Genomic DNA, 26,376 nt, shown 5'->3' with positions numbered 1-26,376 from the left:
TTTTTTCAGCGTTCCTGAGAAACCACGGTATTAAAAAAAAAACCGTATATTTGTACCTCAATTCGGACACAATGGGGTCCGACCCTAATTCAAAGTGGTATTGCGCAATGCGCGACAAGATTCATTAACGCGCGTCAGGTGAATTTTCTTCGCGCTTTCATTAGTAGTATGGCCTAATATCCGAGAAACGCATGACTTTCCGATGCCGAATTGTTTGAATATTTCATAAAGTGATTCGCATTCGATGAAACGCTTTAGCATAGCAGTCCAGGTCCGTGGCCAATTACATGCTCTTTATTTTGTAATAGTTGAGATTCTAAAGAGACGCTTTTGCGTACAGAATCTGCGAGGCGTCTTGGATGAATCCGGAATTATTCATTTTAAAAGCAATACAAAATTAGTCGCAGTTAATGCTAATCTTGTCAAAAACGAATAGTTTCCATAAACTGGTAAAGAGAACGTTAAAAAGCTCTGTAACTAAAATAGAGTGTAAACAGAATTGTTGATAGCTGGAATGGGCTTGATAAACGTAACAGGCACAGGCGCGACAGTGAAAATTGCCAAGATAAGAATAACGCCAGCCTATTCGTCGTCCAATGAATTTTCAAAGGGAAGCCTGACATTTAAACACTATTTTTGTTTGCACGATATTCGAAATACGTAATCGTGGTTCTTTCTGGATTGACTTTTATTCACGATGTCTCCGTTGTTCCCCGACACACGTCGGAGCATCGCACAAAAGTAGAACAATATAGTATACCTTATCTTGAAAAATGTTTGGTCTCCAGTAGTCGGCAACAAGCATTGTGTATGCTTTGTGTTCGCCGGAGCCGGACTGACATTCCTGAAAGTACATAATCCGGTGTTAAGCCGACGAACTGGCTCGGTGTGCCATAGACATCCTGCGATTTCGCAGGACATTCGAACCGTGATCCATGGATCTCTTTGCTATCCATCCCACTGTACGTGATCTTCAGGCTATAGTTTCGCAATTTATTTGTCATTCTTAAAATTAAAATTTCTTTGCCTTATTTTCAAACACAAGTTCATTTGAAAATTATAAGATTTGATAAAGTAGTAATCGGAAGAAAGAACAAAATTATTTGCGCTGAGTAAGGAACAGAAAGTCATTTAAAATAATTTATTTAAACATTCGTATCGTTTTGCTCGTGGAGATATTTCTTATCCGACGCATATAAGTATAACAGTGACTTACAGTGTAGCTGCTCAGACATTCGACTTAGCTATTCGTAAACACAAATGAAAATATGAAAAGCTTATTGCAAGCTTGTAAGACGACCAAGCACGGGCGAATAAAAATCATAGAACAGTATGGGTTATAAAATAAAGCTCGAACACAACGTTTCTGCAAAAGAGAGTTGTATTTACGTGTTCGGAAATTTTAGACTGGACGATAGGCGCTTCTTCTCAAGAAAAATATCAATAACAATAAGATCAAATGAAGAGTCGCTTGTCGTTTCTTCATATTAAAATATCCACGTGCACGAAGATTTCGCGGATAAACTATCATATGTACACGGAATGTCGGTGTTGCGCTGACAATGTAGTGAACATTTAAATGCAGCAATTTTTGTCTCATGTATCATTAAAAAAACAGAGATGGTTTCGTACATAGAAACATCGGTTTTTCTAAAGTTCTCTTCGTCAGGCTGTACGTGTAAAGGATACAAGGAAAACAATACCATCCAAAGCGTTAAAAATTTATAAAAGTGTTACCCTTAACATTTAAGAATACGAAATTTGTACTTCAGACATCGAAAGCAAACATTTTATTCAACTGAAGTTGTATGACCTAAATTATTTTTCTTGTACTCCGTGAAAGTACTTCTCGTTTTTCGTTTATAACGAATTACATAACAAAGGAGCCTGGCGACATAGAGAAAAAAAATAGGAAGACCGCGCTTCTGTCTTTGGACTACCCTTCTCTTTTCTTTCTCTTTAAATTAAATTCTAAATTAAACTGAACTGTTCGTGCAGAGTTCGGTGAAAATCCTCTTCTCTCGGTGTTTGTGTGAATGTCTTGAAGTTAAGCCTACGTAGGATCCTTCTTACAGACACTCATTTCAAATGAATTAGCTTACAAGCGTTACTCGTGCCTTACAAGCACCACACCCTCTATTACTATTACACTAGCACGCAACCACTTACAAAATAGTATCTGTAAATTGTTTTAAATTCAGTCTTTGTGAGTCTTCTTAAATATCTATTTCTTGTTTCATTTTCTTTTTCATATTCATTCTTTTTCTTTTGTTCGGAATACAAAAACTTTACACAAATAAGAATAACAATTCCGGTTATTTTCCATATCGTTGTTCGCATTTATTGTACTTCTCTAGCAGACACATGAAGTCCTTGGCTGATAAGTTATCGTGTACTGGTAACATGCTGAAAACGAGAAAGGAATAGCATTGAATGATTTATGGACGAATGTGAATCGATTAAGAAAACCCACGTAAAATTAATTAAACCCACCAAAATTCCGTAATTCGTGTTTGCCACGGTAAAGCTCCGTACGTAGAACAAAGGCGGCCATAGATTACTCCTAAATCAGGATCAGGTATTCCTCGGGAATTCAATTTCTCGTTAAGCAAATCAGCATCTATCTCGTCAGATTTAATTGTTCCTGTGAGGACTGCATCAGCCAAATTTTTTGTGAGTGTAACTATTTCTTCTTTCCCATCAAGAGGGCTTAACAGAGATACACGTATCTTCTGTTTAGGACCTACAAGTTAAAAATATTGATCATTCAGTGATATGTTATATTTTCGGCAGACTATATAAAATTGCATATTTACCAGTCACTCCATTTTGTGTGAATACTTTCTTCGGTTTACTCCAGCTAATATGATCCAATAAATCAGGTCTTCTCTTTGCAATTTCATGTTTTAGAAAATTACCATTTCTCACCAAGGAACCTGTAATAGATACATAAAATTATGTAAACTAAAAATTAGTTGGCAATTCTTGTGATTCTGTATTTGAATTTGAATAATAATATCTTATCCATAATCCAAGTGTTGTTAGATTATACATGCACCACACCAAGAGTTTAATCTGAATGATAACACATAGCATATGTGCGTATTCTATTTGTCCTTGATACTATATTGTGGAACACTTGTGTAACATTACATCGTTGAATTTCAGATAGAAAATAATCATGTTAAAAATTCAAAAGTAGCATGAAATATATAAATATAGTTAGCCACGTGTAACACATAACATCATCTTTATTGCTATTAGATAATGTGGTGATCTCTGACATGATATCTACATGTTTAAACTTATTTATATCTATAGTTTCTTGTGAGAGAAATGAGTAATGTTGAATTAAATAAGTTAAATAATATTATAATATTTACACAGATAACAAGTTAGCACAACTTCATAGAAAATAATAGTAGAACGTATATGTTTTGAGATGCGAAAAGATCAAACAGATAATCATTTTTATTGAAACAAACACATATTCAAGAAACTATATGAATCAGTACTTTAAATATACTTATAATCAGGAAACTCAAAGTATTGATTTGCTTAAAAAAAATTCAAAATTATATTAACAATGAATATACATAGAACATCCAATGAGAACTCTCCACATCTTCATTTGGAGTTCTTCAAACATATCTTAACCCAATGGCCTTAGAGCCTCCAGTAAAACACACGTAGTCTCTTCGTGAATGAACATCTGATGCAATGACTGATAAAGGAAACACATTACAATACGAAACCTATTTAACATAGATATATGAATAATGCGTATTGCATGTTCCATAAACTTGAAGTACACGCTGTAAAACACAAAAATAGTTGAAAACAAAGCTCGGTAGAGTTCGGATATACGAGTTGCGATAAATAAATGAGAAGAGAGAAAGATTACCATCAATGTCAAAAAAGCTGACGTAGGGTATACCAAGGGTGATGCACCAGCCGATTATTCGCACGCAATCTAATATAGTGTCCTGCTTCGCGCCGAAAATAATCAAAATGTGTCTTGGCAGTTTTTTCGTTTTACTTGCAGCACGCACCAACCACTCCACTTCTGTCCTCAAATTCTCACCGTGCCAAATTTCGGTGCATTTACGGTGAAGTAAAACACAATAATTATAAACCGCGATGATTAAGTCGTAGAGAAAATGCGTGAGTATCAGTAGCGTACGAAATACCGTGAACATAGTGCTTTCCCTCAACTGCCACGAATCTATGTAACATAATCACGCGGAACTGTTAAGGTTCACGAGATTTTTCAAAACGACCCGGGGAATGTCCAACGAACGTTGTGTCGTTCCCGTGCAGCTAACCGCTGATCCGTCTAGCAGACGGTCGTCTCGGTCTCACGTGCACCTGCCTACACTACATTGGTGACGGTGACGGTGACGTACATGATCGGCACATAAAGTATACAGAATATTCTTGCAGGAACGAAACTCTAATCAGAAGTCACAACCTTTCTCACTCATCGCTGGATCATCCTGATATTTTGAACCTATATAGGAACAATGTTGCCGTTTCTACAAATTGATATTCTGTCCTTTATATTGGCCCTCTGGATGAAAATGGATGAACGAGGACGGAAGATATTGCACGGGGAAACTTGAAACGTTGGAAAACGCGGCAATATTGAAATCGTAATGTATTAGTAACCGGTGTTTAACAAACGTCTATAATTTCTCGAATTGAGCATTACTTGAATGTTGTTATATTTATCGTACGACATATGTAACTTAATGTTTCTAGTCGTTTAAGAAGAATTTGATATACATTCTGTATATGTGGATATTACAGAGTTTAAATTAACAGAACGCAAATATTTCCGGCAGATGACACTGGTGATTTCTAAAAAAACTTGTGTACGCGTGCGCACTTGAATACAAAATTCTCAATCTACATAATATTCATTGGCCTTTTGGTTTTTGAAACATAAACGTGGAATCTGTTCACGATCATGATATGTGGCTTCCTATTTTAATCATATTTCTGAAAATTTCTAACATTGAAATTGATTGAATCTATTGTGATAATTAGTGTACGTATCTTCAGATTCCGCTAATCGACCTTAAAATATACTCTATTTAGATTCCATCTTCTGAAAAATAGGTTAAAACAGAATGTTCGAAGCACCAGAAAATATTTTAGCACATAGAAAATATATCTAGACAGAGATATATATACTATTTTTACGATTATTCCTGTAGATGGTATAGTTATTGGGGTTCGGAAAATTGTACTTTGTATAAATTAATACATTTACATGTTATCGAAATATAAATTTTTCTGTTAGAAGATTTTGATATTTTGAAGATTTCATTTAGGAGATCGTGCATGCGCAGTACACACTGTATATGCCTTATATATATGCCACATGTTCGTAATACATTCGCAGTTCCCGGTGGAAAACGTTAAAACGTGCTTGATCTTATGAGTAAAATGCCGCCAATTTACACAAACTCATTTTAATTCAATATCAATAGAGTATCAGTATTAAATTTGCTGCTTTCTGAAATTAGTGAAATAAATAATGAACATTATTACTTTATCATAGGAAAATAGGAATTTTAGTAGACTAAAACATATAGGTTAGGCACGTGGTGTACTCTGCACTTATATGTGACAATAACGCAAAACTCTATGTAATAATCGATTTTTTTAAATATTTTTAGTGTTTATCGATTAAAAAATGTCATTCCGAGGACGTGGAGGTGGTGGATTTGGCAGAGGAGGTGGCGGATTTCGGGGTGGAAGAGGTGGTGGTGGCCGAGGACGCGGTGGTGGATTTGATAGAGGTGGAAGGAGGTATGTAATCTATTCATCTATATTTGTAATTAACATAGATTCACGTTGTTACTTTCTATGCGATAGCTACGACAACGCTCCTCCGGACCAAGTCACCGCATTAGGTAGCTTTCAATGGACAGTACAAGATGATCTTGTTGCCAAAGCAGAAATTGAAGATGTACCCTTCTTTAATGCACCAATATATACAGAAAACAAGCAACAAATTGGTAAAATAGATGAAATATTTGGTAATGTTAGAGATTACTATGTATCTATAAAGTTATCAGAAAACGTGAGGGCATCAAGCTTCGAGAAAAACACAAAGGTTTAAAACAGACCCATTTTTACATACACTAAATGTTTTATGAAGCGATTGTTTAACAATCGCTTTGTTTCATTTCAGCTATTCATAGATCCAGCAAAATTATTACCTCTACAAAGGTTTTTGCCTAAACCTCCTGGAGAGAAAAAGAAAAGTCCTCGTCGTGGAGCAAAGAGAGGAGGTGGTGGTGGTGGTTTTGGGGGAGGACGAGGAGGTGGAGGGCAAGGCGGCGATGGTAGAAGACCCTCATTTGGACGTGGTGGATTTGGCAATAGAGGAGGTGCCTTTAGAGGCGGTGGTGGAGGCGGATTCAAAAGTCGTGGAGGAGGCGGATTTAGGGGTCGTGGAAGAGGAAGACGATAGGAAAGCGGAAAAGTTTGTAATGATAGATGTATTAAGGAATAAAGTTATGTTAATTTCACACAATAGACCGAGATAACGTTGACCAATTTAAATGAGTTTTGAGGAAGAAATATATAACTGAAATAAAGTAATAAATTTACGTTCATCATTTTGTTAAACGCGATTATCATTATTAAAAAAAACGTGTATTTTATATACAAGTATTAAACACATCTCATAAAAAAACATTGTTTCCGTTATTCCACTTCATCAAATTTGATGTGTTTCCCAAGTTCCTTCTCTGCCTTTTTCAATAGTTTCGTTCTTCCTCTCTGTTTAGATCTAATCTTTTTTCCTAATTTCTCTTCCCTATCAAGTGAAATTTTATTCCAATAATCTTGTTCTTCTTTATCTGTAAACAAATCAAACAAAATTTATATATCTATCAATAATGAACTATGTATAAAATAATATTACCTTTAAGTATCGTCATATGCCGCTCTTCGTCAGATTTCTGTGCAAACGATTGCGCTGCTTCAGCTGTATCACACCTCACGAAAGCAACGAAAGAACCCTCATTTACGTCTATGTATTTTACCGCACTGTTGCTTTTCAGTTCCATCTAGAATAATACAAAGCTACAGTAAAATCATCTTCATACTAATTCTATTCATCTATCTTAATTATTCGAATATAATATACCTTAAACCCTTTTGGATCAGTACACGGTTTATCCATTTCAATCCTAACTATAACTCCTTCAGTAAATGGGAGACGGCATGTATTTGCAGCGTTGTCTTGCTTGTTAGTTTTCTCTTTCTCAATTGTTTCTTCTTTTTCTGGCTTATTTTTCTCATAATTAGGCCACTGATTCCATCTTGGTTTTCTGAGATGCTGTTTCAGTTGTTTCATCTTGCTTTTCTGCAACTCTAAATATTTATTTCTAAGATATTTCCACTCTTTCTTAGCCATCACCTGCAACACCATACTGGCGCCAATATCTTCTGTTTTACTACTTCTCTTGCGTTTCTTCTTCTTCTTTTTTTCATTTGTGTCTTCTTGTTCGCCCGTGGTAGCAACCATATTATCTTCGGATACCATTTTTTTATCATCATTGGAATTTTCTAATAGTTCTTTATTTAACGACCCACTTCTATTACGTTTATTTGATTTCTTTAATGTACTATCTACAATAACATCGTTTTGAGTCTCATTACTTTGTTTCACTTCATCAAGTTGCATATCAGTAGAGGATTCAAATTTTCTCTTAGGTTTTGAGACTTCGTTGTCTGTTTCATTCTCTGCTTTACCTACCACTGGTGATTCTGTACTTTGATGTTTTCTTTTCCTTCCTTTCTTTTGATCTTTGGTTTCATGAAGTTCAAGAGTGTGATCCACTGTTACATTCCCTTCATCATCTTCAAGAGTTTTATCTTCAGTTTTGGCACATATTGATTCATCTACGTTAACTGTATTATCCGTATATCTCTTGGTCTCATGTGGTTTGTTTTGTCTTCCCTTCATTGTCACGTCTTTCTCAGCATCATCAAAAGTTGTAATACTTAAAAGTTCATCAGGAGCTGTATGTGATGGCAATACACAACCTTTCTCCTGGAAGGCCTATAAAAGAATATTATATGAACAAAGTTATTACTCACAAATTGAATTATTAATGTTCACTTCTCATACCTTTAGACATTTCGTAGCACTTTTTGGTGTATCAAACTCCACGAATGCAAACCCTTTTATTTTTCTGGTTTGCTTGTACCTTGGAACTGAAACATATTCTACTGTGCCATATTCAGAAAATATTGCACTCAACATCTCATGATCTGCATCTGGTGGTAAATTTTGTACATATACTGTACATTCGTCTGTATTTTCTTTGGACATGATTGGTGTTATACGACGAACTTTTGTTCCATCTTCAGATGTTGATAAAATTGTTGATGCTTGTAATGCTTTATTTATTCTATTTATATCAGTAGTTAATTGACGTATTTTATTAAAACTGATGAAAACATTGAGGTCAACATCTGTGAAAGGTGAAGCAAATGTTAAAGAATATGAACATATCAGACATAAACTCATGTATACATGATTTGTATGATACTTACATGGATCATTTTTAATTAAACCACTCAAGAACCGATCTTTACTCAAGCTTGCATCACTGAAATAAAATTCCATTTGTTTCAAAATTGCAGCATGTAGTGCTTTTTTTCTAAGCCTAGGTTTCCCTCGTGAAGTGCTTTTAACATTATTTACTGTTTCTACATGCGAATCAACTACTGTTTTCTGCACTTGAGGCACAGGAACTTTTTCTGAATCTAGCTCCATATCTTTCTGCTGCTCTTCCATCACCATTGTCACTCACAAATCTGCAGAACTGTAACATTATTAGAAATGTTTTTCTCGATTATTTTATCAACACCTACATATTTTTTACAAATATTAATTTTACATAGAAATTCTAAATTCAAAGTACTCGAAATACCTTTTTGTGTTTAATCAAAATAATTTCTCCTCTTCTAAACACTTTATTCAAGATATGAAATATCGAAATTTCTTACTGAAATGATCCAAATCGTAGATCTTTCCCGGTCAATAACAGTCAAGCGAGAATGACGAGAACACACATTTAATACTAATCAACATTATTGACAAAGACTAAACTATACTGCAATCCAACCCTAGTAACGTACAACCATAAATCACATAATTTGAAGCTAGATGATACGAAGTATGGACAATGTAATGTTTATCTACGGTTACCTAAGAACTTCAAATTTATGGGGAATTTTTATCCTCACTAAAAAATCAATTAAAAATTTATAATATTTTAACTCTTGGCTTTAAATAGGGATGAACTTAAAATAACATATTACTTCAGATAGTAATATCTGAGTAGAAAACATAAATTAAATAAGGTCTTGAGTTTTGATACGCAGATACAGTTTGAATTTCGTATCATGTTCCATTCTTGGACCTATTAAATTTATGGTGGACACCTTGACGCATCTCTCATCAGTGAAGTGAGCTAAAGAAGATCTGTTCTCTGTTCTGCTGAAAAACCTCGAGTCATTCGTTGATTCGTATATTTAGCTAGAATTGAGTGAGTACAGATCATTGCGAAGTAATGGATGAAATGAGTGTAATTGTGCCCGATAAGGTATAAGTATAGTTATTTATAATTTTGTTATAATTTTAGAAAGAGAATTAAAATTTTTATCGAAGTTTTTACAGAACACTCTAACCTTATTTTCTTACCAATTTGTTTTCAAATTGTAGGATGTAACAGAAATGGATTGCAAACCCATAACTGGGCATTATACCAGCGGTGGAGACGAATTGGACATCGAAGATCTCTATACAAAGTATAAGGTAAAGGATATTACTATTTTATTTTTCCTAAATTTACCATTAATGAGAATTTAGGAAATTTCAACAGAAACTACAAAGAATGCTGGAATTTCTTGAAGTTCAAGAAGAATATATCAAGGATGAACAACGTAACTTGAAAAAAGAATATTTACATGCCCAAGAGGAAGTAAAGCGTATACAGAGTGTACCTTTAGTAATTGGGCAGTTTTTAGAGGCTGTAGATCAAAATACTGGCATAGTGGGCTCCACTACAGGCTCAAATTATTATGTACGTATTTTGTCTACAATTGACAGAGAGTTGTTAAAGCCTTCAGCCAGTGTAGCACTTCATAAGCACAGCAATGCCTTGGTAGATGTTCTACCACCAGAAGCTGACTCGAGTATTTCTATGTTGCAAGCAGGTACTAACTTACAGGACAAGTGATTAAGGATATTCTAATAAAGTTGTTTGCTTACATCATTTCTCTTACAGATGAAAAGCCTGATATACAATACAGTGATATTGGCGGTATGGATATGCAGAAACAAGAGATCAGGGAGGCAGTAGAACTACCTCTTACTCATTTTGAACTATATAAACAAATTGGAATTGACCCACCCAGAGGTGTACTCATGTATGGTCCGCCAGGGTGTGGTAAGACTATGCTTGCAAAGGCTGTGGCTAGACACACTACAGGTGCTAATTATAATTATAATTTTATACATCTTCAATATGCAAATATTACGAAAATTATCTTAATCGATTCGTGTTTTTTAGCCGCGTTTATTCGCGTAGTAGGCTCCGAGTTTGTACAGAAGTACTTGGGCGAAGGACCAAGAATGGTCAGGGACGTCTTCCGTTTAGCTAAGGAAAATTCACCAGCTATAATTTTCATAGATGAAATTGATGCTATAGCCACGAAAAGATTCGATGCTCAAACTGGAGCTGATCGTGAGGTTCAGCGTATCCTGTTGGAGTTACTTAATCAAATGGATGGTTTCGAACAGACGACTAATGTTAAAGTTATAATGGCTACAAACAGGTGAAACTTTAATTCTGACCGTGTACATTTGGTGGTATGCGTATATCATGTAGAAGCTTAATAACGATAATTCATCTTTACTTGCTATAGAGCGGATACTTTGGATCCCGCTTTGCTGCGTCCAGGTAGATTAGATCGGAAGATCGAATTCCCTATGCCCGATCGTCGACAAAAGCGCTTGATATTCTCAACGATCACCGCAAAAATGAATCTAAGCGACGAAGTGGATCTGGAGGATTATGTCGCACGACCAGATAGAATCTCTGGTGCTGATATAAATGCAATTTGTCAGGAAGCGGGAATGCACGCAGTTCGCGAAAATCGATACATAGTTTTAGCGAAAGATTTCGAGAAAGGTTACAAGAATAACACTAAGAAGAGCGAATCCGAGCACGAATTTTACAAGTAAAAAGAAGGAAATGTACTCTCGCATCGCGTTTTCATATTTTACGGTTCTATATGTACTTGTGAGTTCATGTATTACTATGGTCTAATAATCAATATATGTTTACACAAACATTTTGGGTGTTACATACATACTGATGTAACGCGAAATACTAAAAAATATTCCAGGATAATTCCAAATGAATCATAAAATACACAGTATTTTGTATAGCGTGGATGTGTGCTGTGGGCTATTGTTTTATTCTTCCTGATCATTAATTGATTTGTGTTTCGGCGAGTGGAAGGAGGAGCGTGACACGCAACCGTTCCACAGGTGACAGTGCATACGTACTCGTGGTCGAAAGTCGCAACTCTCAATCGTTGATCGATCAGTTCAGTTATTCAGTTAGTGTGATATGGTATGGATCGAACGATAAACGATTCATTGCATTTATTCTTTTCTCTGAATTCAGGCTGACTAGTATTTTTATAAAAAAAGAAAAATTCAAAATCTAAAACACAAAGTGTTATGAAATAAAGAAAATCACGACCATTTGAATCACAATATTATGCATGTTTATTGCGTACAAGCGATAAATGTCGCTGTATATCAAGTAAAAGTGATTCATTTCCGCGTACATAGTATAGTACGTGTTCGTAGCGATTGTTCGATATAAATATAACCTAACCCGAGGAACAGTAAACAATTCTTGTTAAACCTCACAATTTCAATTATAACATTATTTGCTACTGCAGCTGCGAATATATTTCTTCTGTATAATGTGTTGGCCAAGAGTGTTGATTGTAAGCACAGAGAAAGGAAAGGGGGTTGCTCATGAAATTGCTACGAGTAAGTTTCGATTTTAGGGTTCTGTTTTCACATTACTTCTATGCTACAATGACAGAATATATCTTTTTATTATAAGCAGAGTATAATTGGTTATTGTTCATATTATTGCTATAGAGCATCTTATAGAATTAATTGTTACTAAATTTTTTGTCTTTTTCTTTTAGAGATGTGTGGTCCGAAATTGGGCAATAAAGAAGGACTAGATTACTATTCGTGGCAAATCGATAATAAATATTATTATGTAACAGTATTAGTCTGCATCACAGAAAATCCAACTCTGAATATTGAACTTGATGACATAGAAGCGTTTATTTTGCACCACGATCCACAAGCAGTAAGAAATTTCATTCATAAAATGAGCCGTCGAGAGAATGGATGATATTCAACATTGATTTTCTTAGGAGGATGCAGATGAGAATTTAAGACAGTGGTTGCCTTTAATCAATTCTTTAGCAGATGCAGGTGTACTGTTGTTTTCTTGCAATTTTATAACAGATGTTCGTATAAGAAATGAAGGTAAAATATGCACCATTACTCACATGAAATAGAAACAGTATTATGTTATTAAGAACTAAGAATATGTTATATTATATTTTAGTGATAGGATGGTGTCTAAAGAGAAAGTTTGAACTGATTGAATTCAACAGACCAGATGTAGAAGAAACTGCAGAATCTGACCTAGATAACAATAAACATGGCATCGAGAGAATAATTGAAGCTTTACAGGCTCATATGTGGCCTAATATGACACTAAAAGGTTTTTACATTTTATAGCTGAATGTAGCTTGGAAAATAGTACTCCTTAAATTAACTTGACTCGATTTCTTCAGCCAAACCATCGAGTACTGAAGCAACAAACATTGACTTGCACAAACTAGAAGAACAGTTTGAGAATATCAACCTCCCACGAGATTCCACAGGAAAATTACCAGTGGAACAAGTGCTGGGTCAGTAAAGAAAAGACTTATTACAAAGGTGGTAACAGTTCAGTTACTTATTAGATGATATATTACAGATGGAATTATGGGAGAAGAAATTGCAGATTTTGGTGAATTATTAAGTCAATTAAAGGCTATGAAAGATCATGCAGCATCAGTGCCAACAAATCAGAGGCAAATTGTCGCAGAACAGTTAGTGACTGCTTTCTGGAAAGCAATGGGTGGCGATCCTTCGGAAACGGAATTAGATTAATTCTTGACCTTATTTTCACCTTATTTAGACCTTATTTTGATATATCAGTTAAAAATGAGATTAAAAATAAAACCAACCATTGTCACAGATAAAATTATAACAGTAATATAGGTAACTGTAAGACTATAATAAATGTAAGAGCAGTAAGATATTCAGTTTATAAAATTATGCACATTTGTTAGATATTGTATTTTCGTTTCAAATATTGCCGCGCCTTTTAACGTTTGTAATTACCGTGTACAGAGCGCAGCGTATGTACATACACACATGCATAAGCATGCGCAATTTATCTCTATTCAATCTGGTGTATGTACATATTGGCAACCATGCTCGAGCCGGATGCAGAAGCGTCTATAGTTGCCGGCCTGCGGTTTAACTAAAATGTCTGACGCTTTTCACGTAGTGGTTCCGTTTGACTTGACCGTGTACAGAAACGAGAACGTAGAATTGGAATTGAAACGATTCGTGTGGTTGAAAGATTCTGACCGTGACACGCGAGATACATCGTTGTTCTTATCTCGGGCAGCATGTATTCGTCAGTCACTTAGCACTCGACGCGAAGTGAGTTACCAAAACACTGTATAAATACTTCATTTGCTCTCCCTACTCTCCTTAATAATTCAAGTTCCATTAGATCTCGCGAGCACTGTCATTTTTACGAAATTCCACTTATAGTACACATCCTTTCCCTAATTGTCCTGGGTACGCAAAAAAATTGAATAATTGTCGGTCCCTAAATTGTTTGCCAGTTTCTGGTAAAGAACATATACCGATCATCAGAATGTTTCGATGTTTTAATCCTTCATCTATTGACCAAGCCGATTGTATCTGTATCGGAATAAATTTCTAATTCGACTACACGATACTGAAATTATTCTAATCAATGATCGTGTAGACTGTATAACTGTTCAACGTAGTGCGTAAATGTGTGTGTGTTTGGTTGCGCGCGCGCACTTGATTTTGCGAGAGTTGTATCTGTGTGTGTGTGTGTACGCGTGAAGATTGAATATACATTTGAGGTGTATTTGCATTATCTGTAAAAATTTGTTATTTTCTGTGAAACAATTTGTATTTAAAAGATAAAGAAAAATGAATATTCATGGTTAACATAATTGCATTTGGGACATTAGATAATAGTAAATAATATACCTTCTGTTTTATAGAGTCTGATGTTTAACGAGCATGAAAAGTAAACCTTTTGTACGTATATAATAGTTACTTGAAACAATCAATGTGTGCATGATAAAATAAGAATTTGTCAATGACAGAGACAGACACAATTGATTCTCTTCAAGGTAAAGTCTCCCCGTGTCTTGCTCAATAATGTCAATGTATTGTTATCTGTATGTTCAATGTATTCTGTTTCTGTATGTAGCAGAATCAGAGAAAAAAACTGTTGACACAATGTCACAGTCAGAGGATGTTTATGCTCCAGAGGAACCAACACCAGACATTCCAATATCCTTGCTTGACATACAAATGCCAGAAACGCCAGAAAGTACAAAAGGTCAGACCAGTGATGGAGATATGCCCAGGTTGGAAAGTCCCAGACTGCTTAAGCCTGTACTAGGGAAAGTGCAAGCCAAAAAGAGATTGATGGCATTTGTTAATAAGTTCAATGTCCTACCAAAGGTTCCAAGTAAAGTTGCATTACTTCAAGCACACTCTGCTAAAGTATCCAAGACTAAATCGGGAGATGAGAAATCTTTGCAAAATGATTCAAGCACTAGTTTAAACATGGACTCAGATTCTGCGCCACATTTCCATAGTCGTCATTCTAGTGGTGGTAAATCTAAGAAAAAAACAGGTATTGTTTACTACATTGAACTGGGCACCATTTACATTTGTAGACCAAGATTTTTGTCAATCAGATTGTCACTAATTTATTGATATTATTGTGCAGAAGAAAAGATATTAGCTATTGAAGAAATTAGGAGAGAAGAATCTAAAAGTAAAATGCTATTGGCAGAAGCTATGGCTGCAGGTATTTAATTGCACTCAGTTTGAAACTAAGAATGCTAGCTGTGTGTAGGCAATGATTACTTTTCTTTACAGCTAGTTTAGAGGATGAGAATTTTGTCAATAGGAATGGTCAGAATTTGTTAGAAAGTGTAAAAAGCATAAGAGAAAGAACTAAACAGGATGACAATGTGTCCCATAGAAGCGGTTCTAAAAAGACGACAGACAACAAATATTCCGAGAGGTATGGAAATGATTGCATTCTTTATAATTGCATCTTCTTGCGAGTGAATAATATCCACGATATCTTTTTCAAGGAAACGCTATGGTAGAGAAGAAAGAAAGATCAACAGGGAGTCGAAAGATTATAATGGCGGTAGAGGACGACATTACAAGGATAGAGATCAGCGTAGGAAAGAAAAAGATAAGAAGGATGATAAGAATAAACGAGATGAAGAAAGATGCAGTAGATATGAAGAAAGTCGGGATAGAAGAGAAGACGAGAGGGATCGAAAAGATGACGAGAAAGATAGATGGGAGGATGTGAGGGAGAAAAAAGTGACAAAAGAGAAACGAGAAAGCGTTAGAGAAAAGAGGAGCCTTTCAAGAGAGAGGAGTTCAGAAGTTAGAGATAAGAGAGAGAAGGACAAAGGAAAAGAAAGAGATATAATGAGTTTGTCTTCATGGTTGGAGCTGAAAAAGTGTGGTATAACGATAGATGACATTATAGACATCAGAAAGCGTGATTACTCGGACCGATCAACGAAGAACAGGTTTGTTATTAATTTGAAAACATCTCATCAAACTTACAACGTACATACAATTTAATGTAAAATAAAAATCACTGCGAAATAAATATCAATTACAGAACAGCCGAAGATTACGTACGTCATTTTGATCAAATGCTGCTGTTAAGTGACTGCCGTTTGAAACGATATGCTTTCACTGCTGAAGGACTGGACGGACCTAAAGAGTACCCGCCTGAGTCATTGCGAATGACGAAAAAAGGAAGACCTCAACTGCTTTATGCAGAGAATCCTCGCTTGTCGCTTTTGCTAACCCACGGACAGATACTACAAATTGTTGCCAGTGATCGTCGCGAGAAAATCCGGGAGATATGTGAGGCGGATGTTGCACGGTACATCAAAATGTTCTCCATCTCCTCAACTTTCTTTTACCCATTCAGATCTTAACAATTCCAGAGATACTGCAGAGATTACCACCAAGAAGCCTGCGCATGTTCGTAACTGGTATCCAAAAACAGGCTTGTGTAAGGACAGCGAGAATGTCAAATGGCAGTTCCCTGTCAACGTGCAATTACCTAGGTCAAAATGGGATAGCGAGGATGAGGATAGATTGTCCAACGTTGCGGAGCCGGAACAAGTAGAGAGTGAAGTGAAATCAAACAATGTAGATCGAGGTACAATCATTATTTGATTCTCCGTGGGTGGTTTACCTTTGCTTAATTCATAACACTGATTCCAGGTCAAGCGATACTCTCTTCGCGTTCCAATGTACTGGAAGAGGAGACTAGAAGCGATAAGAAAAGCATCAACGAAAACACTGAGCCGTGCATCGCTAAGGATGTTAACAGTGACAATAGACAATCAACGTCTCCGTTGCTACAATCTGCGGGTGACGAAAAACTAGCGTCGGAATATGAGCAATTTATGAAGATGGTTTGCACCGATATCCCAACGTCAGAGGAATTTTCTCCTAAAATGGTTTCAACGAAGTCCACTACGCCATTGAGTTACCATGATTTCAACATAGAGACTAATTTACCAGAAGACAATAACTTCGCATTTGTAGAACGCAATGAGAACTCAGAGAAGAGTAACGCGGGCAATGAAGAGACGCTCAGTAAGAAGGAGAGCCGTCAGAACGTTGAAGTACCAGAAGTTGAAGACGACCAAGCATCTTCAACCAGTTCTCACATCCAGGTACAAGAACGTGAAGCAATGGATGAGAAAAGCGAATCTGATGATTCTAGATCGATTCCTAGCGACTGGGAGAATGTTCCAATCAAAGTAGAGTGTTTAAGTGACGAGAACTCAGATTCAAGGGAGGTGCGAAAGAAGAAACGACGGAAGAAGGTAGTTTCTAGTAGCGAGTCGTCTAGCACGACCAGTTCATCAGACTCTGAGGAAGAAGTAAAGAAAAGAAGGAGAAAACGAAAACTGTCAGACGATTACTCTAGTGTGTCGGACTCCAACAGCAGCAGCACCAGCACCAGCAGCAGCGATTCGTCCAGTTCAGATGACAAACGGAAGAAGAGGAGAAAGAAGAAACGGAAGGCAGAAAAAAGAAAGAAAAAGGCGAAACGAATAGCCAAAACGAAGAAGAAGCGGAAAAGAAAAGCCAGCGTAGACTCCAGCAACAGCGACTCGTCCGATCACCAGAAGAAAAAGAAAGCGGCGAGTAAGAAAACTAAAGAGAAACGGCCACACGTCGAAAAAGAAAACGGAAACGAAGATATAATCAAAACAGCAGAAAATTCACCCTTGCAGCCTTCTCCTCCGATGAAGAAAATTAAGGAGGAAAGGAAAGCCGAGTCTAGAAAGAGGTCCGCGGAGAAACGAGACATTTGGAGCAAAGAACAAGAACTGATTCGAAACGTTATTTCCGATGACAGTAATAAAACTCGCAAAGATAAAGAGAAGAGAAATAAAACCGAGGAACGATACTTGGAGGAGTGGGAAGTGGATTCTGTGATTATGGCGCAGCAAAAGGGGGAGAGGCTCGCGAAAAGTTGCATGGAGAAAATTGAGAATGTAGAGGACGATTTTCGAAAGGTAGATAAGAAAGATGAACGGATCAAGAAGGAGGGAAGAGGCAAGAAGGAAGAACGCTTGAAAGAGGAGTGTTTGGCTATTTGCAAAGAGATTGTACAACCCGGTACGCATATCGAAGAAGAGATCGATTCGAAAAAGAAAAAGAAAAGAGACAAAGAGAAAAAAGGTAGCAATGAATTTTTAGCCGATTGGGAAAAACTGGAGAAACAGAAAAAGGAAAAATGGGGAGAGACTGAATTTGATACGCTAAACGTACTGTCTCTGACCCAACTCGAGAGAGAAGTGAGCAAGAGGCAATTGTTGGCAGACGAATGGGAAGTCGACAGTTTGGAAGCTGTGCCTGATATACAGATCAACAAGAAGAAGTCCGCACGTAGTTCGAAGAAAGTAGAAAAAGAGGTTCGCTACGATAAGAAAACTGACACGTATATTTCCGTAGATAAAGAGACGTCTAGGGAATGCAAGAAGAGACAGGACAGACTGTCAGCAATGAGAATCTGGGAAGAGGAGCAAGAGGAAGGTGAACGGGAAGCCATGCTCATGGAACAGAAAAACAAACGGAAGAGAGACGAATGGGACATAGAGGAGGAGACCTATCTGTGCGAGAAAGGGGAACGTAAGGAGAACATAGAAGAAGATGTATCCACAATTGATAGCATTCAGAAAGAAATAGATGCAACCGTCGGTGACGTGGATGTCTGTATGAAACAAGATACAATCGCTGCTAAAAAAAGCAAAAAGAGTCGTTGGGATATAGCGTCGCAAGTTGAGGAGAAGATGGAACTTAAAGCTCCTGTTATGTGGGAAGAGGAATGTGCCGAATGGACGAAGCTAAATAAATTTGACCGTAAAAGTGATAAGCTAGAGCGTAGCGATATTATCTTACCTAAAGCCAAGATAAAAGATGAAAATGTTGATCAACCGTTAAGGAAATCTACATCCAAGAGCTCAGATTTTATTGATTTGTTTTCGAGGAAGTCTCAGGATGAGCTATTGGAAACGTCTTGGACCTCGGAGGATCTCACCAGATGCAAATCGCGCCAGAAAAGCGGGGAGAGCAACTCTGAGAGAGATACATTCTTCAACAAAGAGCAAATCGCTCTAACGGGTGTAAATGAACAACAAACTGTCGAGAAATTAAAAGACGTATTTGAAATTGATATAAACTTAGCTGCACAAAATGTAGAATTGTACAGTCCAAGCTCTCCAGCACCATCTCAAAAGTCTGAGGTATTTATACTACTACCTATAACTTATATATGGCATATTTATCATAAATAAGGATCCGCAAAAAACTATACAAACTTGTAACTCCTCATTTACGATAAATGAGGAGTTCCTCTTACAATTATGTTAATAATTTGTTTATTTCAGGATGTGGAACAGTTTGGAAATGACAATTCAAGTTCTTTAAGTCTCAGAGAAAATTTGACCCAAGACAAGTTGAAAAGAGAAAGCTCTGTTATTGATGAAGAATCCATTCCAAATATACCCCTCCAGCTTAAATATAGGGAAGGGAAGTATTCAAAGTCCTCTATGATGAAGGAAGAATTCGATGAAATTCTAGGAATGCGTATGGACGATCAGTCGCCTCAGAAGATGTTCTTGGGAAAAGGCGTTGAAACATCTCTCGTTGATCTCCCTATCAATGAACCGTGCCCTGATACTAACAGCTACAAACCACTGCGGATGGATATATTCGCTGAATATGAATCTAATGAGTCACGCAGCAAATTGAGCACCAAGAGTGCTGAGGCGGTGGCATCTAACAGTTCCAAAGGGGAGGAATCTACAGAGGGAAAAGCAGCTTTGAAGCTTATCCCTAAACAGCTGCTTATACGTCGCAACAACGAACGTTTAAAAACAAAATTGATCTCAGACGACCCTATGCAACATGCTGCTGCCCTTCTGACAATTCAGAAGAAACTCCGAGAATCTCACGCCGTGAGGAACGACATGCAAAATGTGTCTTGCGAAGACCCTATTAACGAGTTCAAAATTGAATGCGAGAAGACGGCCACCATAGACACGCCGGTTGCTAATATTGTTCACACTGACCAGAATGTCGATGCAGACGTTAAAATAGATTCCAAAGATTTAACTATAACAGGAAAACCCTTAATTATAACTACATCAGAGTCATCAGGAACCGTGAAGGTTGACTTCAATCACAGCGAAGAATACAAGTCAAGTGAGAAAGAGAGTAGCAAAGAGGAGGAGCTGAAGAAAGCTAGGTTCAACGTTAAGGACGCCGGTGATACCGAGACTCTGGTTAGATCTCCTAGCAGGGAACTAAGGAAGAGAAGTCCGAGTAAAAAGGAGAGCGAGAAACGAACCAGTGATCGTAATAAGGAAAAGAGAGATAAGAAATTTGATGACAGAGAGAGAAGTGAAAGGAGAGACAGTAGGAGTTCGAAGCAGGATTACCCTGAGAAAAGGAGATCCAGTCCATCAAGTAGCCGCAGAAGACGAAGAAGCGTCAGTCCACGAACATCCTGGGAAAGAGAGAGAAGTCGCAGCGATAGCCACAGTCGTAGTTGGAGCAGAAGTAGAAGCAAGAGTCCAAAGAGGAAAGACGGGTCTTTCTCGTGCAGAGATAAAAGGAGTAGCAGACTTGACGAGGAGAGATGTAGGTCTAAAACAGACGACAGGAGGGAGAGATCTAATAGAACTCCTCCCAGATCTAACACTGCCTCGTATAATAAAGGTTGGTGTAACATTAAATCATATATCTATGACACTTACTAACATTATATAATGTATTTCTAGATCACTTCAAAAAGTATGGTTCTTCCAAAGATCGAGATGATTGGAACAGAAGAAAGTATGATTCTGTGGAAAGGGACAGAGATAAGGAGGGAAGACCGTACGATCCAATGGAGGTTTTGAGAGAAAGAAACATAGACGCCGATAGGAATAGAGAAGGTAGATTTCGAGGCGATGAGACAGACAGATCCTACTGGCCCTACGAATCTGAAAATATTCCACGAGATGGGAACGAGTCGTTGGAGTCTTATCCCAATGGACAGGATTTGGACCTTGAGTATGAAGATAAGGTTTATTACAGAGATGACAGTATTGAAAGGGATATCATGGAAGGCCCTCTTCGATCCGCATCTAAATTTACACAACAAAGGTAAACTGAAATTGTTCTATACAAAGGTCACTTCATCTTCACGGCTACTATAACTTCCATCTTTTTAATAGACGAAGCAAATCTAGCTCAAGAAGGGATAGACAATGGGAGAAAGATAGAGAATCAGTAGATTTAGACAGACACAGTCACCCTAGGAGATCAGAAAAGCCGGTGTTACAAAGAAGCCGTTCTCCTCGACCAAGACGTTCTTCGCCGAGGCTGTCTCACGACCGTTTCAGACGTGGATCGACATCGCGCTCCAGATCATGGTCTAGATCAAGATCTAGATCTAGAACACGGTCGCGATCTCGGTCGACATCGAGGTCTAGGTCAATGCGATCGAGATCAAGATCCAGGTCAGGATCGCGATCACGGACCAGATCCACTTCAGGGTCTAGATTAAGGAGCCCGGACCATGGTTTAAGGATGGCAGAACGATTGCGCTCGTCCAGGTAAATGTTAAATGATTGCTTGGTGTCGTCGGTTGTCGCCCGCGTTGGACAGTCAGTAAGCAGTCTTACTGTCAATCCAGATCACCCTCTGTGGGACGAGGCAGAGTCGGCGAAAGCTCGAGGGAAAGGAAGGATGAACACGATAATAGAAAGCTAGATAGCTGTGGCGAAAGGGGTAGACGGATTGAAACGATCGTTCAATCTGTTTCCGGGCTGGCTAGGGACTCAGCCGTGTTAGACTCGGAAATGCACATGGCCGACAATATGGAGACGGTCACGGCTGGTTTCCAATATCCTAACGAGAACGAAGTTGGAAACGAGTACTATTATAGCGAGAATAACTTGACCTATCCTCCGTGCATTGACGACTCAGCTACGAGCTCGCCGAAACGTTTATCCCTCGACGATAGGTAACATTCCATCATTGAATCGTGTTCGCAAGCTTGGTCCTTGGACACCCTTCCTTTCCACTGCTTCCCCAAACCTGCACGGCTGCTGATACCAATCATGAGACAATGCAGTACTTTGATAGCGCTCTCTTGTTGTCTAAGTAACTGTTGGGAGGGTACCAGTTACTTCTTCAGTCATTGCTTAGTAACTTTTAATATTGGGTTTGCAGAGATCTTTATTCTAGTAATAATGCGAGTCAGAAGCAATAGGACCATTCATTAGGAAGGGCAATATAAGAGTAGTTAGAGTAATTCAATATTCTTGTTACTCATGTGTATTCTCTACATTAACCGTTTGTATTGTAGGCTGGAATTGGAATTGGGAATTAAGAAGCAACAGGACAGTGCTGGAGTGGCTTCTGATTATCCTAATAATTTTAATTCCAACGTCTGCTTTCCATCTTCACCTCAACAGCAGCAGCAGCAGCAGCAGCAGCAGATGCTCTACCGTCAACAACCTACAGTGTTACAAGTACATAATTTCAATTATGTTAGAAAAATAATACAATGCAACAATTCATAACTGAAGTTAATCATTGCAGGTTGGCAACGTGTTGCAAGTCGTACCAGCAGATTTCAATGGAGTCCCGACAACGCACAGAGAGCCTGCAAGTACTTCAACAGCTCCGATAGTGAGAGGTTCCAGTCAAGTAGTGCGAGTAGGTAATGTTCTGCAAGTAGTACCCACGTCGTTAGATTGGAGTGGTGGACAGCCCTCATCAGTGGAGCAACCAACAGGGATAATGTACTCCGCGGCAGTTCCACAGCCATCTCCTGTTCCATCAGCCTCTATATCCGTACCTGTTCCAGTTCCTGTACCCATGCCCGTGCCTGTACCCTCTATAAGTTCATCCACGCCTGTGCCTGCGCTATCACCAGTCGCATTGCCACTTTCCGTTCCTGTACCTGTCCCCGGACCTGTACCGCTGCCTGTGACGCCTGCGACGTTCCCTAGAACTGAAGTACCGCCACCAAGTAAGCAATATAAAGACTATAGACTAATTATAAGGTGTAGTACTATTTTCTAACAACTGATGCTAATTTCGGAATTTCAGAAACACCAGTTCAACCGGTGTATAACTACGAAGTGATATTAGAAACACGACGCAAGGAAAGAGAGGAACGCAAACGATTAAGGGAAATGAGGAGGAAGGAAAAAGAGCGTAGACGGATAGAGAGAATCAACCGACGTGCTCTTCGGATGTTAGAAAAGAGTACACGTCAGACTGACAGCGGTCAGCTAAAGACTTCGAGTCTGGATCCTGCAGTGTTGAAGGCTCTTCGGGAAACAGAGGAGCAAGTCGAAACGGAAGAACAACCTGTCGCTGTAGCTTCTGAGAAAGAAGAAGATGCGTCGGTTTCTGCTTTACCTGCTTCGACAGAGGAGGAAGATGTACCTGTCGATGATGATGAAGAGGAAGAAGAGGAGGAAGAAGCTGAAGTGGAGGACGACGAGGAAGATGAAGAGGACGCAGAAGACGATGAAGACGAGGATGAAGAAGACGAAGAAAAGTCGTCCTCAAGAATCACCAATCGACGTAGCGAAATGGACAGTACTGTCGTAGCAACGACTTCTGATACAAGCAAAGTCCACATTGAAACAGAGTCGAAAGATTGGCCAGAGTTGCCTCCACCTCCTCTTAAAGGAATCTTGGTCGCTCCAGGTTTCAGGTAAGCTTTGTATCTTTATAATCAAACTTTGTCCGTTATATCGTAATATCTCATTATTTCCTTATCATGGTAGGAGATCTCTGGTACCTAATGGTAATCTAGACGATCTATCCACCCCTGAAAATGATAGTGACGACAGTACACAGAGAGATGTAGCAGACATAGACAAAATCAATGAATGTAGCAAAGAGGAGATCGGTGAAACTAAGTTGAGCAAGTCGAAGGTTCAAGTCAAGACCAAGTCAAAATCATTGAAGTTGATCATGGGGAAGCAGAGGAGCAAGAAATCAGTTCAATTCGCGGACGGAATTAAACCAGGAGAGGGTACGAGTCCTAGTGGTGGTGAAGGGGACATGCCCTCTCCTCCGCCTCCTACAGCTGTAACCAGTAGGGATGGGGTTCGTGAGGTACGAAGATCTAGTTCCAGGAAGAGCAGGAAACAGGAGAAGAGGAGTCGACCACCCAAGACCAAGAAGAAAGTGAAGGTTTGTTTTTCTCGCTTTATAATTTTCCGATTACGGAAAGTTTGCTAATAAAGTTGATTAATGTGCTAGGTGAAAATTATAAAACTGAAAAAGCCACGTGTCACGCCTTTAACGGCGATGATGATGGACGATTCGGACGAGTTGGATGATCGCTCTCCGCCTCCACCGCCAGCAGGTTCACCGCCACCCCCACATCTGTGGCCCAGCTATCTTTCAGCTTACAATTCTATCACTCGACCCACCGAAGCTCAATCTACATCGTCTGCAGTTTCCAATGCAGTTCAAGCTCCTCCACCACCTACACCCTTGCCTCTTCTAATTCCTCCACCCCCTCTAAATTATACAATACAACCTTGTAGCAAAGCATAGGACAGCACTAATCAATGAGCATTAAGGAGCTGCTGTCTACTACGCTAAGTTAAGCCTCCTATTCTGTCTTCTTTAGACGTCAGGTGCCCCATTAATTCGTGTCGTCGCCAGGATTAGCAGTTTCTGCAGCGTGAAATAATTGAGTTGTTCATATTGGTGACATCATGATTTATTGAGAGGCATTGAATCCTATATAAATGCAATAGAGCATATAATGGGTGATACAATCGTTCAAAGGGTCCCATCAATGGATAGCGCTAGCATTAGATGTTTTTTTACATCCGTCCTCTGGTGCTAATCCGCAGCTAGTGTAATCTCAAACTAATGTTACCAAAAGAAGCTGCTTTAGGTTATAGCGTGAAAACATTGTTAGCCTTTTGAATCATAAAAATTGTTATAACTTAGTTTCCAAGTACGATTTACCATGTGGATTAGACTGATGAGCACTATACTAGCTGCGGGTTAAGTTTCATGACTAAAAATGGCCATATCACCAGATGGATTTAGATTAAACTTATTAAGCAAACAATACAAATTCGTTTCTCTATTACGAGAAAGGGAATGAAGCCTGTTGATAATTCTTGTCGCTACTATAACTGTGTTTGACGTAGCTTCCGAAATAGGGAGATTAGAAGGTATTGAAAACACAGGGTATAGTACCAATAAGAATCATTTCTAGAGCATTGAGGTGGCCTTGATAGAAAGGCGTCATACGACGATTGTATCCAAGCCCGAGACTTACGGGAAACGATGTATTATTAGCGATAAAGATTCTCATCATTCTCGCTTCTTGTAAATAGCTTTACTCTTCGTGTTCGTCGTCATCGAGAGGCGAAGAGTTCGCGCGCGACAGAATTGTCCATTGCGTCCAGGTCTCGACGAATTCACGTTACGTTTCATATATTTTCGATACGAAGAAATTAACAAAGAAAGACAGAGAGAGAAAGAGAGAGAGAGAGAAAGAGAGAGAGAGAGAAAGAGAGAATCGTGTACAATGGAAATTGTAAGCGTAACACGAGGTGTAATTTACAACGAGGGACTCGGACCTTTCAGACCGATTGTTAATAATAACGATTACATTGTTAAAAATGTAACACACAAGAGGCGGATCTATCATTGTATATTTTACTTTTGTACTTTTACCACGAACTGTCTTCAAGTTAGACGGTGTTCAGAAATGGGTCTTAATGCAATTATTTTTCTTTATCGACATGTTCATCGGTTTTTCTTTTGTTTCGTTTGACTATGTCCACAAATCAGTCTGTACATACGTGGACAAATAGATTAGCATAAAATTTCATGTTAATCGACGAGCAAGGCAAAATATTAAAGCTGAGCTTGATCAGTCTAGTTGTTTGGAATTCTTATATTTCTTGTACATAATCTCGGTCGATCATTATTTAGTGCGATCTTTCGGTTATACTACGTGAATGTCTTTATGCTTCACGCAAGATGATACATTTCCCGCCTTCAATCAGAAAGACGTTTAACTGCCCGTTAATTATCTGAATTCTCACGACTTTTTGAAAGGCGTCGATTTGTATTTAAAATAAACAATAATTCTTTTAATAACGGCCATGTTTTTTATTCTGAAGAGTGTATGTACTATATAACCAACTATCGGCACGCCTCGACAGCAATAACTATATAGGCGCAAGCTATCTCGGTTCAAAAGTTAACCAGTCAGCATAAAATAATCTTGAAGTAAGTGAGTTAGTCTCCACGATCAAACATCGCAGCATATGATTCGTTAAAAGTTTTATTGT

General features: G+C 38.2%; 6 protein-coding genes across 11 annotated transcripts; 4 read left to right on the top strand and 2 right to left on the bottom strand.

Moving 5' to 3' along the window:
- Positions 1 to 1,775: 1,775 nt before the first annotated feature.
- Positions 1,776 to 4,383, bottom strand: Tango14 (transport and golgi organization 14). Its single transcript, XM_078194249.1, has 4 exons — positions 3,905 to 4,383; positions 2,817 to 2,936; positions 2,494 to 2,743; positions 1,776 to 2,406 (listed from the first exon to the last, which is right to left on the bottom strand). The coding sequence occupies exons 1-4, from the start codon at positions 4,197 to 4,199 to the stop codon at positions 2,316 to 2,318; spliced, it is 756 nt and encodes a 251-aa protein (XP_078050375.1). The 5' UTR covers positions 4,200 to 4,383; the 3' UTR covers positions 1,776 to 2,315.
- Positions 4,384 to 4,471: 88 nt separating this feature from the next.
- Positions 4,472 to 6,486, top strand: Gar1 (Gar1 ribonucleoprotein). Of its 2 annotated transcripts, none has more exons than XM_078194251.1 (4): positions 4,472 to 4,652; positions 5,685 to 5,817; positions 5,884 to 6,124; positions 6,203 to 6,486. In XM_078194251.1, the coding sequence occupies exons 2-4, from the start codon at positions 5,702 to 5,704 to the stop codon at positions 6,482 to 6,484; spliced, it is 639 nt and encodes a 212-aa protein (XP_078050377.1). In that variant the 5' UTR covers positions 4,472 to 4,652; positions 5,685 to 5,701; the 3' UTR covers positions 6,485 to 6,486. The 2 variants fall into 2 exon arrangements, with proteins under 2 accessions (XP_078050377.1, XP_078050376.1); XM_078194250.1 differs by lacking the exon at positions 4,472 to 4,652 and adding an exon at positions 5,388 to 5,600.
- Positions 6,487 to 6,700: 214 nt separating this feature from the next.
- Positions 6,701 to 9,159, bottom strand: Larp7 (La related protein 7). The gene is made up of 6 exons (XM_078194248.1): positions 8,961 to 9,159; positions 8,581 to 8,852; positions 8,153 to 8,499; positions 7,166 to 8,083; positions 6,941 to 7,085; positions 6,701 to 6,875 (listed from the first exon to the last, which is right to left on the bottom strand). Exons 2-6 carry the CDS (start codon positions 8,828 to 8,830, stop codon positions 6,721 to 6,723), a joined length of 1,815 nt encoding a protein of 604 aa, XP_078050374.1. The 5' UTR covers positions 8,831 to 8,852; positions 8,961 to 9,159; the 3' UTR covers positions 6,701 to 6,720.
- A 326-nt stretch (positions 9,160 to 9,485) lies between these two features.
- Rpt3 (26S proteasome regulatory subunit Rpt3) lies at positions 9,486 to 11,491 on the top strand. The gene is made up of 6 exons (XM_078194359.1): positions 9,486 to 9,635; positions 9,755 to 9,847; positions 9,915 to 10,248; positions 10,320 to 10,523; positions 10,605 to 10,869; positions 10,960 to 11,491. Exons 1-6 carry the CDS (start codon positions 9,603 to 9,605, stop codon positions 11,276 to 11,278), a joined length of 1,248 nt encoding a protein of 415 aa, XP_078050485.1. The 5' UTR covers positions 9,486 to 9,602; the 3' UTR covers positions 11,279 to 11,491.
- An 88-nt stretch (positions 11,492 to 11,579) lies between these two features.
- LOC144476988 (alpha- and gamma-adaptin-binding protein p34) lies at positions 11,580 to 13,471 on the top strand. The gene is made up of 6 exons (XM_078194366.1): positions 11,580 to 12,103; positions 12,268 to 12,437; positions 12,505 to 12,619; positions 12,702 to 12,860; positions 12,934 to 13,050; positions 13,119 to 13,471. Exons 1-6 carry the CDS (start codon positions 12,034 to 12,036, stop codon positions 13,292 to 13,294), a joined length of 807 nt encoding a protein of 268 aa, XP_078050492.1. The 5' UTR covers positions 11,580 to 12,033; the 3' UTR covers positions 13,295 to 13,471.
- Positions 13,472 to 13,629: 158 nt separating this feature from the next.
- On the top strand, positions 13,630 to 25,820 carry LOC144476982 (uncharacterized). Of its 5 annotated transcripts, none has more exons than XM_078194350.1 (18): positions 13,630 to 13,855; positions 14,458 to 14,589; positions 14,673 to 15,101; positions 15,198 to 15,278; positions 15,350 to 15,497; positions 15,571 to 16,026; positions 16,122 to 16,391; positions 16,456 to 16,673; positions 16,739 to 19,278; positions 19,423 to 20,755; positions 20,818 to 21,184; positions 21,256 to 21,636; positions 21,717 to 22,046; positions 22,392 to 22,557; positions 22,628 to 23,060; positions 23,141 to 23,756; positions 23,830 to 24,241; positions 24,311 to 25,820. In XM_078194350.1, exons 2-18 carry the CDS (start codon positions 14,556 to 14,558, stop codon positions 24,608 to 24,610), a joined length of 8,514 nt encoding a protein of 2,837 aa, XP_078050476.1. In that variant the 5' UTR covers positions 13,630 to 13,855; positions 14,458 to 14,555; the 3' UTR covers positions 24,611 to 25,820. The 5 variants fall into 5 exon arrangements, with proteins under 5 accessions (XP_078050476.1, XP_078050475.1, XP_078050477.1 ...); XM_078194349.1 differs by having other exon boundaries at positions 14,670 to 15,101; XM_078194351.1 differs by lacking the exon at positions 14,458 to 14,589 and having other exon boundaries at positions 14,670 to 15,101.
- The last annotated feature ends 556 nt before the right edge of the window (positions 25,821 to 26,376 follow it).

This window comes from Augochlora pura, chromosome 11, assembly GCF_028453695.1.
Source record: "Augochlora pura isolate Apur16 chromosome 11, APUR_v2.2.1, whole genome shotgun sequence".
In the NCBI taxonomy this organism is placed as follows: Eukaryota; Metazoa; Arthropoda; class Insecta; order Hymenoptera; family Halictidae; genus Augochlora; species Augochlora pura.
Note: the sequence above shows the minus strand (reverse complement) of the source record. Positions and strands in the feature narration are given on the sequence as shown.

Bases quoted from the DNA above. Each gene is read 5' to 3' on its own strand.
- Larp7 (XM_078194248.1), bottom strand. From the start codon at position 8,830: ATGGTGATGGAAGAGCAGCAGAAAGATATGGAGCTAGATTCAGAAAAA. The intron at 8,084-8,152 runs GTATGAGAAGTG...ATTCTTTTATAG, and splicing joins GTGCTACGAAATGTCTAAAG to GCCTTCCAGGAGAAAGGTTG. The intron at 7,086-7,165 runs GTATATTATATT...GTATTATTCTAG, and splicing joins CTGATCCAAAAGGGTTTAAG to ATGGAACTGAAAAGCAACAG.
- LOC144476982 (XM_078194349.1), top strand. From the start codon at position 14,556: ATGACAGAGACAGACACAATTGATTCTCTTCAAG. The intron at 15,498-15,570 runs GTATGGAAATGA...ATCTTTTTCAAG, and splicing joins GACAACAAATATTCCGAGAG to GAAACGCTATGGTAGAGAAG. The intron at 21,185-21,255 runs GTAAACTGAAAT...TCTTTTTAATAG, and splicing joins TCTAAATTTACACAACAAAG to ACGAAGCAAATCTAGCTCAA.
- Gar1 (XM_078194251.1), top strand. From the start codon at position 5,702: ATGTCATTCCGAGGACGTGGAGGTGGTGGATTTGGCAGAGGAGGTGGC. The intron at 5,818-5,883 runs GTATGTAATCTA...TCTATGCGATAG, and splicing joins TTTGATAGAGGTGGAAGGAG to CTACGACAACGCTCCTCCGG. The intron at 6,125-6,202 runs GTTTAAAACAGA...GTTTCATTTCAG, and splicing joins GCTTCGAGAAAAACACAAAG to CTATTCATAGATCCAGCAAA.
- Rpt3 (XM_078194359.1), top strand. From the start codon at position 9,603: ATGGATGAAATGAGTGTAATTGTGCCCGATAAG. The intron at 9,636-9,754 runs GTATAAGTATAG...TTCAAATTGTAG, and splicing joins GTGTAATTGTGCCCGATAAG to GATGTAACAGAAATGGATTG. The intron at 10,249-10,319 runs GTACTAACTTAC...TTTCTCTTACAG, and splicing joins TATTTCTATGTTGCAAGCAG to ATGAAAAGCCTGATATACAA.
- Tango14 (XM_078194249.1), bottom strand. From the start codon at position 4,199: ATGTTCACGGTATTTCGTACGCTACTGATACTCACGCATTTTCTCTAC. The intron at 2,744-2,816 runs GTAAATATGCAA...TTTAACTTGTAG, and splicing joins CACACAAAATGGAGTGACTG to GTCCTAAACAGAAGATACGT. The intron at 2,407-2,493 runs GTGGGTTTAATT...TCTCGTTTTCAG, and splicing joins ACACGAATTACGGAATTTTG to CATGTTACCAGTACACGATA.
- LOC144476988 (XM_078194366.1), top strand. From the start codon at position 12,034: ATGTGTTGGCCAAGAGTGTTGATTGTAAGCACAGAGAAAGGAAAGGGG. The intron at 12,438-12,504 runs GTAAGAAATTTC...TGATTTTCTTAG, and splicing joins TGCACCACGATCCACAAGCA to GAGGATGCAGATGAGAATTT. The intron at 13,051-13,118 runs GTCAGTAAAGAA...GATATATTACAG, and splicing joins ACCAGTGGAACAAGTGCTGG to ATGGAATTATGGGAGAAGAA.